The following is a 12,185-nucleotide window of genomic DNA, read 5'->3' as shown; positions in this document are numbered from 1 at the left end:
TCTTCCATATTTGCTGAACATGCACTACCAACGTTTTTCACTTGGGTAATAGGTTAAGGAGTTTTAGGCACAAAGACCTTAGTTTCCCATTACATTTGATCTTACTCAGAGTAATATTCAGTTGAATATGGCTGGATAAGCTCTGCTCCTTGAATTCGTATTTAAAGAATAAACAGTGCAAGGGCCAAAGCCAATGTCTTTTTACTGAATGGAGAACAAAACATGTCAACCAGAAACATACAAAATTAATCTTTATCCCCATCTTCATTCGATGAATTAAATCTAATTCATTTAAAATTAGATGTACCTGGTATTTCTGGTGCAATTATACATAGAGATGGGGTAGATAGATGAGGTCAGAGACCTATGACAATGGAATTCCAAATAAAACCTGAGTATGCTGGTCACTCTTGTGAAAATAGAAATATTTTACAAAAGAACACTGAGGACAGAACGATCATATTCAACATATAAGTGCTCATGATTTAGCAGGGCCACAGACCTTTTCAGTACAGCTTAAAAACTTCAAGACCAACCAAGACAGAGCCATTATTAGTGAGTTTTTAGAAATAGCAAACTTAACCTCCTGTTGATCCTACCAAGGCCTCTTCTAATAAGAGAGGTCAGGTTTTAACACTGGCACAATGTGAAAAGAGGTTATATTAAAGAGGTGCTCCTGTGATTTATATTTGCACTCCCATAATAGCTGGAGGACTCACATGGATACTTACACATCATGCACACAATATCTGCAGATGGAAAGAACAGGAAAAACACACCCCCTCTTCTGACTTGTTCCGTGGTGGTTAGTCCGAGTGCAGACTTTGTCTTCACACCAGATAAATAGTCTAAGTTAACTTCAGTTCATTGCCAAGTGAAACCAGATATAAACTGTGCATGTCCTTTTAAAGTAGCTGAATGGACGATATTAGCGTTAACAGCCATTCTGTCAACAGCTGGTTCAAATGTCTGTAGTTGTTTTCACTGAGTGGGAGATATCGTCAGTGTCAGATTAACCTGCAAAAGTCTAGGGTTAATGGAAAATGTTTGCTAAAGGCCACTGAAAAATAGAAATATTAAATACCACCATCTTATCTAGACATATGAAGCGAACCATGCAACATAATGTTGAGAAAAGCTCTGTCCAAAGGTTGTGTTTGTAGTTTATAGCCTTGTTACAAATGTCAGAGGAACTTTGAATGAGGTTTTGTTACTTAACAGCCTTGTCTGTTTATAGACATTAGTTTGTATTGAGTACGAATTTTGGGACAGCGCCGTACTTCATTTTGAGTAAATTTATTTACTATTTAAAGAGAAATTATTAAAGAAAATCATATAATTTAATCAGTTTCTATCAGTCAGTTTTTTTTGCATGATTCAAATTTTAATAAATTGCTCCAATTAATCACTTTATATATCACCTTTTTAAGTTTACCAATACCTTTAACTATCATAAAGATGTAACATAATGTCTGATAACAATTCAAAAGTACCTCTGTGTGTTTGAAATTGCCCTTGAGAAAAATGTCTCAACACAAGGTCCATTTAGTTGCAGTTTGTGTTAAATATGACCTTCATCAGCAGATGAAGTTTACCCAGTAGTTGCAAAAGGAAGTTATTCACAATTTTAAGTGCTAAGGAAAAAACTGAAACATTATCAACTATAAATCCATGGCAACTGAGCGAACTCCACCTGGTGATGAGTATCATTGATCAAAAGCTCCAGAACAGTTACTGAACAGACCTTGAGATGACCTTGTTTTCTTATGACACTGTGTGAACAATATCTGTGACATCCTCCACCTAGAGGGAATTATCGATTTCAACAATCAGTTTTTAAATATTTAGATGTTTTTTTATGTTTGTTTACTTTCCCACAAAGATACTGAAATTATTTTAAAAAGACCAACATGTAATATAATCCATCATATCAGTGTTCTGTACACGAGTCGATGTACAACAAGTGAATGGCAGCCAGAGGCAACACAACCTACATACAAACATGGCAGCTATGTGCATTTACCACTTAAAGTGTAAAAGCCTTTTCTTGTCCTTGGTCCAAAAGAGCTTTTACTCACCCGCTCATTCTCTTGTTACGTTTTCTCTCTCTCTCTCTCTCTCTCTGCCGCCCACTCTCTCTCTCTCTCCAATGCTGGACATAAATATGAAATTGATTGATTATTGTTTAAGGGTCTGACAGAAGTGCAGCCTCCCTTAGACTCGTCCTCTCTGCATGTGTTTAACACTCCTCCCCCATCCCCCATCCACCCCCACCACTCCTTCCCTGTGCTGTTGCTGCACAGACTTACTGTACTTATATTTCACATTAAGTAACATAAATGCACCTGTTGTTTTTGACAGCCTTTTTTATTTGTCATGATAGTATGAAAGGGAGTTAATAACTTTCTCCACACTTTCCAATACAATGAATGTAATATGGATTTCCTATTATAAAGAAAAATAGTCTTTTATAACAGTTCTCTAAAGAGTTATTTTGAATACTTTATCCAAACCTTTTACACAAAGGTTTTGTCTTTCATTCATGGCTTCTTGACATTTCCCACCAAACAAGTTTAGTCACCCAGTGCAACAGTGTGGCTCACTGATGTTTTCTTAATAGTTTCTGGACAACAATGGAGCTCTATATCTCAGAGGAATAAGATATGTCTGCCAGATTGTTATCTCAGTGTATGGATTGATCTAATGAGCATTTGCATGTTTGCGTGTGTTTGTGCCAGAGAGATAGAGAGAGGAAGTCATGGTCACGTGTTGGAGATATGGCTGGTAACATGGTCAAGTCTATGAAGCAGGATGCAACAGTGACCGTGTCTGTTCCCTCTGAGCTCAGTCCTAACCAGTATATTTATCTTTGACGTGACAGGGGGAGATTGATTCAGAATCCAAGTGTTGCAATTAACCCCTTCTACAACCATCAATCATTATAATGCATAAACACGGTAATCTAATTAAATACCCAGAGAAAAACGAGGCCATTATTTTCTGTTGAGTATCCACTATTTCCAAATGATGTGAGGTTGAAAATTGTCACATGGCTCGTGGGAAATTAGATTGTCTGTAAATTAATTGTGCTGACTGAAATAAGGACAAGGACAGACAGAAATGAGCATGATTTGGTAAACTGGCAGTCACGTTTGTATAGGATGCATTGCTTGGAAATGAGGAGACAAAAGAGAGGATGCAATCGTGCCACACACAGAACTTCTTGTATAATCAATGAAAGTCAGTAGCTGAAATGTATTATATCTGAAATAATATCAGCCACAACTAGTATGAAAAGAACAATGTTTTGATGCAGCGTTATTTATTATAATGTAAGAATAGATGACATATTTTTCAGCTGGTGGATATCTCACCAAATAAAACTCTTCAGATCATGTCTCATATTCTTCTATTGTTTAGAGTTTTCAGTAGATGTTTTATCCTCGTTGTCAACTTTATAAAGTTAACAAGGACCTCTAGAGGAAGCCGATGACGCGTGTGGGTGATGAATGTAAATTACTTGATTGGTTATTGTTTTATCAGGACTCATTGTGTCCCACCTAACTGCTGATTTATGGAGACCCCTTATAGCAAGTGATTGTGCTGCAGTTTTCTAAGTTTTCAGCAGCATAAATAGAAATTAATTTAGCTAAGTAAAACATGAACAGAGGGTAACTTAATTCTCTCTTCCTGTTCTTTATCTCTTAGTTGGGCTTAAGTTGGGCTGCATCACTACCGCCATCCCCTCTTCTTACTGTCGTTCTCATGGTGTTCTTCCCTGTGTGGTTTTGGATGTATTTTTGTAGTTCATAAATCAGGTATTGGTGACATGCAGGTGGAAAAGTCAACGATTAATTCTGGTTCTCTCAGATATTCTGGATTTACTGTAGTACAGTGGACTTGGTTCTGTCTGCTTGTCTGTGGTCTCCTTTTTTGCACTTTGGTTGTCTTGTTTTTCCACGTTGGCTGGGCTTTGGCACAACCGTTTCCCTGAATCTGGCATCAGTGTCTGTTTTTCAGAACTTTTTTTTCCTGGACAGTAGTCACCATCTTCTTTTAGCGAATTAACACACTAGTGATATGGTGGTGCAGTGGTTAGCACTGTCACAGCAAGAAGGTTCAGGGGTCAAACCTCGGTTCATCCGGGGCTTTTCTGTGTGGAGTTTGCATGTTCACCCTGTGTCTGTGTGGGTTCCCTCTGGGTACTCCGGCTTCTTCCCACAGTCCAAAGACATGCAGGTTTATTGGTGACTTTAAATTGCCCACAGGTGTGAATGGTTTTGTATCTCTACTGTCAGATGGGATATGCTCCAGCCCCCCCATGACCCTTAAGGATAAACGGTATAGACAAGGGATGCTAGGATTTGAAGTATTAGACAAATACACAATCTGAACCTGATGATGGTAATAGAAAAAATCGTTGGATCACCAAAGTTATTTTCCAAATTATTCTGAGGAGGGCATGAATGTCTGCACCAAATTTCATAGCAATCCATCCAGTAAATGTTGAGATGTTTCACTGGATATGATAAAATCTGGACCTACTGGTGCTGCTAAAGGAAAAGTCAGGAGATCACAAAAGTCCATAGGATTCCTCCTGTTCTGTTCCTCCTCCTGATATCTGTACAAAATGTCTGTCAAAATGTACAAAATTATACTAAGGGTGAGTAAATATGTTCAGATAATGTACATTACATCCTGTTTACATGATTTAATTTATGCTGTATATTGTCAATTACACCTCCTTGGAAAAGCTTGCCATTCAGTTTTTCATCTTCTAACTGCCTGACGGGCTTCCAGTCACTTTTCCTGTGAATAAGCGCCTTGTCCCTCTGCACTATTTGCTGAGCTAAGAACTAAGAAAAAGGGACGTAAAAAGGAAGTGTAATTAAGCCACCAGATAATCCTGACGACAGCAGCAAAAATGGCTACTCAGCTTATGGCTAGTAATTGTGGTCAGGACACTATGACCTTACTCATGTGCAGAGTGACTAAGAGGAATGGGGGTGGGGCACAGTATCTGTCCCACGGGTAAAAACTGGCTCCGCTCATGTAAAGAACATATGTGTGATGGACAGTGAAAGGGCTCTGAAGCAGGTTAATGTTAGCAGTTATGGGATTAGAGACTCTGTCAGTGGTGCCACATGGAGTAGTGGAAGGTGCAGGGATGGAGGTTTAGTTTCAGAATTTGGCGTAGGAGGTTCTTCAGCAAAATAAACAAAAACAAACAGAAAAAAGTTTTGTTAATAAAGACCTGATTCTTTTAAACAGATAGATATTGTATGTGTTTCCTTACTACAAAGGGTGTTGTCCTTTAACTCCTTATCTTGCATTCTTTGTGTTCTTTAGGGGAATCCTGTCTACAAGTAGTAACGTACATAGATGAGTTTATAATATATTTACTGCTCTGTGTAGTGTTCAGGTTTTCTCCTCAGGCTGCGTGTGCAAACCTGTCTCCTAGAAATTATGGTTATACAACTACACTACTGCAACAGCAAATACATTTGGTAAGAAAACTTAATTGCGACTGGAAACATAATGCATATAGATGTGAACTGATTTCTGTATCTGGCAAGTCGCAAATACTTTGATATTCTGCACAATATATGCTTGTAGTGACTACAGCATTATTAAACTTTTTATGACTATGAGTAGGCTCTCACAGGACTTAGTTAAAGTTAAGGACAGACTGCGATTTTGTTCAATACTGAAAACGTTCCCACTGATTTCAGACACATTTTTTTACATTTAACATAGATCTTTCCCTAACCTGAACCAAAGTGATGGAACAATGGAGTTGTTCCACCCCAATGTCAACATCCTCTTTGCGACTTGACTTCTGTTAATCCATATAGTGCTTTATTAATTGAAAAAAAATAAAATAAACAAAACAACAAACAAAAGAAAATAAATTTGCTGTTGCAGTGTAGTGTTAAAAACACTCACAGATTTAGCTTTGCACTTGTGTAACATTGTCAGACTCACGATGGACTGATTCTTTCAAAACTGAAGCAGCAAAATCAAATATATTTTCTTTTTTTATTCCATGCAGTCTTCCTCCTTGTCAAAACCTGCCAGCTACATTACCAACAGCTAAGCTGGGTTGATGAGATGAGGAGCGGGTTACAGACATCTGGTAAGCTCACTTCATTTCAAATTCTTGCAGAAACAGATTTTAATACACTGCTTAGCCCAAGTTTCGCGTCTATAGGAGATTTTTCTGTTTAAACATCTTATGTAAATCGAGTTATGTGCAGGAGGAGATAATGTTGAAGTTCTACGAGAAAGTACTGGAGTCAGTCAGTTGTTGTAAACACCACTTGAAATGTTTTAAGATCACAGTGAACAAAATGTACATTGTGTGCAAAGATTTGTGAGGCAAACAACACTGTATATGTTCCAGTGATGGAAAAACAACAAGCTCAGGGACCTATAGTGCTTTGCTTTCATTTCCTATCATTAAATCCTGCTTGGAGTTCACACTGTTGAACAACAGCTTATTGCAGATGGCAATTTTCCACAGCCATTAAATTCATCACTGACCTCCCAAGTCTCAACAATCATGAACCTTCCAACAATCAATTCTCCATCCATACAGGAGGATGTTGCTACAGTAGTGTAGTAGTAGCGCTGTGCTGCGTGCATACAGGCACCCACAAGCCAAACCCACCCATGACTTCTTGGCTCTGCTCGCAGTTTGAGCTGATGGCGGGACACCCGACCTCTCACCCGGGGGGGACAGATGAGATCTCCATCACCATATAACCATCTCCTCCTCTCATCATCATCAACACACACCCTTCACCCTCCCTCTGCCAACCCCTCCCTCGCTTTTCCCCCCTCTTGCTTTCTTAGGTGTCTGGTGACTCTGGCCCCTGTTATCTTGCCCCTCCCTTCATCGTGGAGGAGAGAAAGAGAGAGGGAGAAAGAGAGAGGCTGCAGCCCACTACCACCATGTCCCCAGAGGCCCCTTGCCTGCCTGCCTGCCTGCCTGCCTGCCCCTCCTGCTGCTCAGTACAGCTGTGGCTCAGTACCAGACCCTGACCAGCTGGGATCTCAACCCTGCCAGGGAGCCACGAGAAGAGTGTGTGAAAGCACCTCTCTCCGCTCACTCTTCATTAAGTGAACCACACAGACACTAACTCCCAGCTGCAGCTGCCAAACTCTCTCCTCCGGTGCCGAGAAGATCCTCTTTTGAGCATGGCTCTGGCACCCCGGGCCCTGGCACTTCTCCTGCCCCTGGTGCTTGCCCTGCTCAGCCTGGCCCCGGCGCCTACCTTGGGAGGATGCCCGTCGGCTTGTCGGTGCTCTTACTCCTTGCTGCAGTGCCTGGAACCTGATGGTATCACCGGCATCCCGATTCTGGCAACGCATGAGAGCGAGAATGTGACCGAGATGTGAGTAAGACACCTGTCACCTTTGCATGTGCCTCTAAATGAGTATGAATGTATCAGATGCGCTTACATGCTTTGATGTTGTTGGTTTTCTGATCTTCCGTTCAGTTTGGGTCAGCGCCAAATTCATTTATTTCTCTTTCAGTGGCAGAGTTTTGGTTTTAATGGAGCATTTGTACCTACTTTCATATCTGACCTGAAGTTTCAGGTTAGGAAAATACTTGCTGATAATGAGTTTTCTGTAATTGTTTAGGAGAGTATGTTCATGTAGACCAGGCGTTAAATGGCTTCATAATCATTCTTGGGGTATTCTTGATGAGTGATACAGAAGTAGAAGTCTCCAATGGATGAACATGGAGCAGTTGCATTGATTGTAGCATCTCAGTTGTGAATCTACAAAGTCACTTTCCATTGCTTTGGCTATGAACAACAAGTGCCTCCCTGCATGCTGTGGGTGACTGTTTTTTCTTAAGTAAGTGTGCAGATGTGTCGTTGTTTGATCAGTGGAGGTCTGACAGCACAGTGTGTTTGTCCAGTTGTGTGTTTCGCAAATAAATAATGTCACCAAAGTACTACAGCAAAGTATTGGAGATTATCTGAGTCTCCCAAGATCTCAGTGAGAAAAATGAAAACTGTCGTTGAGTTTGTTAATTCTCATTATTTGATCCAGTTAGATTCAGCTCTGTTTTCATACCACATAGAGTGTTTTAGTGTTTTAGTATTAGCAAAATCCAGGTGCTGCTTGATGCTAAGTAAAATCTCCTGCTATTTGAGATGCATTAGCTTGGCAGTAATTTAGCCACTTTGGTTACTGGAAATCAATTATGGATTGGTACTGACAAAAAACCAGCATAAAGTGACAGGAACTGGTGTCTTGTCATCCAGCGTACATCAGAGTGTAGCCTCAGAGTATTCAGTGACTGAGCAATATCAGATGTTGTAGTATGGTTTTGGGAAATCTCGCCATGAAAGCCACACAACTACAAGTTTAGGTGTTTTTAATGACATAAAAGATGCAGGTTTATCAGTTGACATGTTGCTTAGTTCAGATTACAGATGCATCATGAAATTTCTGAAAAATGCTTTTTTTGTCCAATAATATAAACTTATCATCAATACACCATAAACACTGACTCTAAACTCTTGTGCTGCTTCTCTCTCAATAAAATGTACTTTAAAAGCATTTTAAAACTTGATTCACATGAATGAATCTTAGGTTTTTCTCTATAACATCAGATATAGACTAAATAAGCAACAATCAAAGTTTTTAAAAAAGCATCTTTAGGTATCAGGTATCAAGACTCAAAAACTCAGATAATCTGCTTCAGCAGGACTGTGTGGGTGTGGTTTGATCAGGGCTGAGTGTTATAATTTAGAGAAAATATATTTTTTTAGTCTACAGATGCAAAAATGTATCCATAAACACTTCCATACCATAAACGGTGTAAATGGGAAACTCCACCCACTGATTTCAGTTGTGGCAAAGATTAAGCACTTTGTGGCAAAGTATGACTCTTGTATCTGCTCTCACTTAGATACACCAGTAACCCTTTGGCAAGTTTAAGGACAAGACACACATGTATGATGCTCTTGAGATTAATAAATCATTTGTTTACCACAGTTGTAACCCACATGCTGTAATCTGAGATACAAGTGTTATTCAGTTTTTGAGGCTCAAATGTAAATTCCTTTTCTAATCAACAATCTGCTGACCTGCCCGTACTGCTGAGGTTGTCCTGACCTTATTTATGCTCCTTTTCTGCGGTTCAACTGGCGCTCAACAGATGGAATAATAAATGGCTGATCATTTATGCTGTGGTTTGCAGGGTAGTTTAGTTTAATGTAGGCAGTTCTTTACAGCCATAGATGTCACCCTTTTTATGATGGACAGACAGATGAACTGAGACTTCTCACTCAGCTCCAGCAGGTCTGCAGCAGATGACTGTTTTTTAACATTGGCTTTTTAAAACTTTGTATGGAAGAAAGAAGTAGAGAATGACCACCTGTGACTTAAAGAGGGCTGCTGTATTATTATGCAACCCACCATCAGCCCCAACATGGAAAACTAAATGTCACTCTCCGCACCACCACGCTGTTCTCTCTTTGTTCCTGTTCCCGGATCTGAGCAATTAGCACTTGTTAAGGAACTACATTTGTGAAATGCTATTTCGGTGGAGCAAGTAAATGTACTGCCGCTCTCTGCCTCTATTCACCTATACCCCTCTCTCCTCCTCTTTCCCTCTCTCTCTCTTTTTCCCCACTCTCTTTTCTCCCCCTGCCACTCTCTCTCTTTCCCTCCGTCTAACCTCAGAGGTATTTCCTTGTACCTGCAGTTAAGCATGCTTCGTAGAGCTCAGGGTGAGGCTTGACATTCTCTCTCAACCGTTCAATCAATAAGTGAGCGGGTCTTTCTCTGCTTCTGTTTACCGCGGTGCTCTACATGCCAGCAAACAACAACACTCACCGTATTGGCAGTGCGAGGGAATACAGCCAATGCGCGGAACAAATAAGGGGCCATTAACTGTGGAACAGGGGCTGAAATTCATCATACGCTGAGTTATAAATTCAATTTTGTGAATTGCCAGTCAATGCCCCCACCCGGGAACAATAGATGATATACAGCCCACTTGGCTCAATCCAATAAGTAAGGGCGATGGGTGATCCTGGGCCCACCTGCCCTGTAATCACATTATTGCTGTGTGGGTCAATCAGACATGAATAAAAAGGTTTGTGTGTGTTGCAGCTGACAAACAGAGAACTGGGAGGTTGAAACAATGCCACATATTGAGAGTGGCTGTCATCATGTGGAAATTACTGCAGGTATTTTTTGGCACATACTTTACACACTATAATACTGTGGAAAAAAAATCTGTCTATTTATGGATCCATCTATCCTACTTTGTTTTTGTATTTCAGTACATGTCAGAGGGAAATAGGTCACTTTTCACTCTATCACACAGCTAAAGTTATTAGTTATTTTGCAGATTACAGAAAGAATTTCCGTGCCAGATGTGTTTTCACTTACTGGAAATACTCAGTTTGGTTTAGGCGAGGGGTGGGGCCTGGGTGGAGCGTGCAGGAGGCAGGATAGAAACGTCATCGTCACACCCACTCGCCCACTTTGAATTCAAATCTATTCACACACTGGCTCAATCAGATATTTACTATATATGATGCGGTAAAGCAAGCTGGAGGGATAAAGTCAGGTCCAACTGATTTGGACTTTAGCATTCTCACATAAAACTCCTCTGGGTAATGTCCAGATAAGTCCAGGGTTGCAGCGTATGTGTGAAAGCAGCTCAGGATCAACATTAAAATCCATTCTGCTTAATGCTGTAATGCATCAGAAAAAACATTCCAGTTATCACATGGGGCCATTCTGACTCCTAATGATACTTTTTGATACTTAAAGTGTTTCTGTACTTTCCAGGAAGTTATCTTCATTCTGGTTGAGTGTTAAACATTACGGTTATATTTTTCTCTTACCAGAAATGCCATCTTACTTACTTAGCAAGAAGTTGATGCTTTTTCCAGAGAACATGACACAACTACTAGAAATGTCTTCCCTAATAAGCCACATGGTTTACTGGAAATCAGCTGAGTCTTCTTTCTACTCCCCTCCAAAAGTGCTGTGGTGCTATTTTGTCTCAGCAAAATGTACTTCAAAACCAAATTTCAACTAACCAATTAAATAGTTGACTCACCAATGTTTGTTTAAACCCCTGAAAACTTTCAGTTTTCAAGTTTTCCTCCATAAGATTAGATCGTTAGATTAATAACTATATATGAATAAAAACATCATTTGTTACATAGTTTAATAGTTAAAAACTCGTCTGAGCCTCTTCAAACTGATAAGAAAACAAAAAATACACAAAATACAGAGGTATCTTCTGTGAAATAACTAAAACTGTTCTAACTTTGGCAGATTATTTAGTGTTCATGTTGGACTCCATCACTCAGAGTAAGAGGCTGATTGAGGAAATATGTTTTGAGGGCCTGTAAATATAAACTTAAAATGTTTTATTCTTATGCATACACCTTGTTTTGCAGCCAACTGAACATTATAACCTTCATGAAGGTGAATTTATTGCAGCACTGTTGTGTTTGACTGCATTAGTTTTGCCTAGGTGTTCCTAATAAATTGCATAGACTGTATAAACTGACAGCTGAGTGTATATATATGCATGTAATCATTCCCTCTTTGTAGTTACATAGCTGTTTCATAGTGACACATTAGTTCACTTGGGGCCTGGAGCTGGAGAAGCTGAACTACTAAATTGAATACATGACATGTACCTCCACTGTGTTTTGCTTATTGTTGCTTCACTTGGTTGCTTGACTCACACTTTGCAGAACAATGCATGTGCAGAGTTTGAAGGCTGTTTTCATAGCCATCTGCAGAAGTTGAAATGTCTCCAAGTACTTTCATCAAATATTTCTTAATCAATATGTTTGTACAAGATGTTTTTTTTCCCATCATAACTATTTTGAAAGTCAGTTGAGGTTCACAATATGCAACTGTGAGGTGGAAACTTGAAACCTTACAGTGTTCATACTTTGAAAATGGACTCTGAAGTGAAAGGCTAGATAGGCTGCTACTAGCAAAACAAACCTGGATCTCCGACCCATCTGTCTGTAGTTGAGTTACATTGTGTGTACATAGGTGCCACAAAGTATTCATGGAATAAAAAAGATGATATATCTGGTTCTGTTGTGTTAATTTTGATACATATATATCACAATGTCATAGAAGTGCAATGTTAAATCGTTGTAAAAGTGCAGCAAAACTTT

The 12,185-nt window shown here is 39.6% G+C and overlaps 1 protein-coding gene across 5 annotated transcripts in view; it reads left to right on the top strand.

Moving 5' to 3' along the window:
* ntrk1 (neurotrophic tyrosine kinase, receptor, type 1) overlaps positions 1-12,185 on the top strand; it is a 57,768-nt gene that overhangs the window by 18,287 nt on the left and 27,296 nt on the right. For 4 of the 5 annotated variants that reach the window (XM_018699911.2, XM_051076218.1, XM_051076219.1 and 1 more), the window contains 2 exons: positions 6,053-6,136; positions 6,856-7,397. In XM_018699911.2, coding sequence (XP_018555427.1) covers positions 7,201-7,397 — 197 coding nt within the window. In that variant the 5' untranslated portion in view covers positions 6,053-6,136; positions 6,856-7,200. Of the gene's footprint in view, positions 1-6,052; positions 6,137-6,598; positions 7,398-12,185 lie in introns of all 5 variants that reach the window. The other variant, XM_018699910.2, reaches the window with a different exon arrangement.

Source organism: Lates calcarifer, linkage group LG15 (genome assembly GCF_001640805.2).
Source record: "Lates calcarifer isolate ASB-BC8 linkage group LG15, TLL_Latcal_v3, whole genome shotgun sequence".
NCBI classification, from domain to species: Eukaryota; Metazoa; Chordata; class Actinopteri; family Centropomidae; genus Lates; species Lates calcarifer.
Note: the sequence above shows the minus strand (reverse complement) of the source record. Positions and strands in the feature narration are given on the sequence as shown.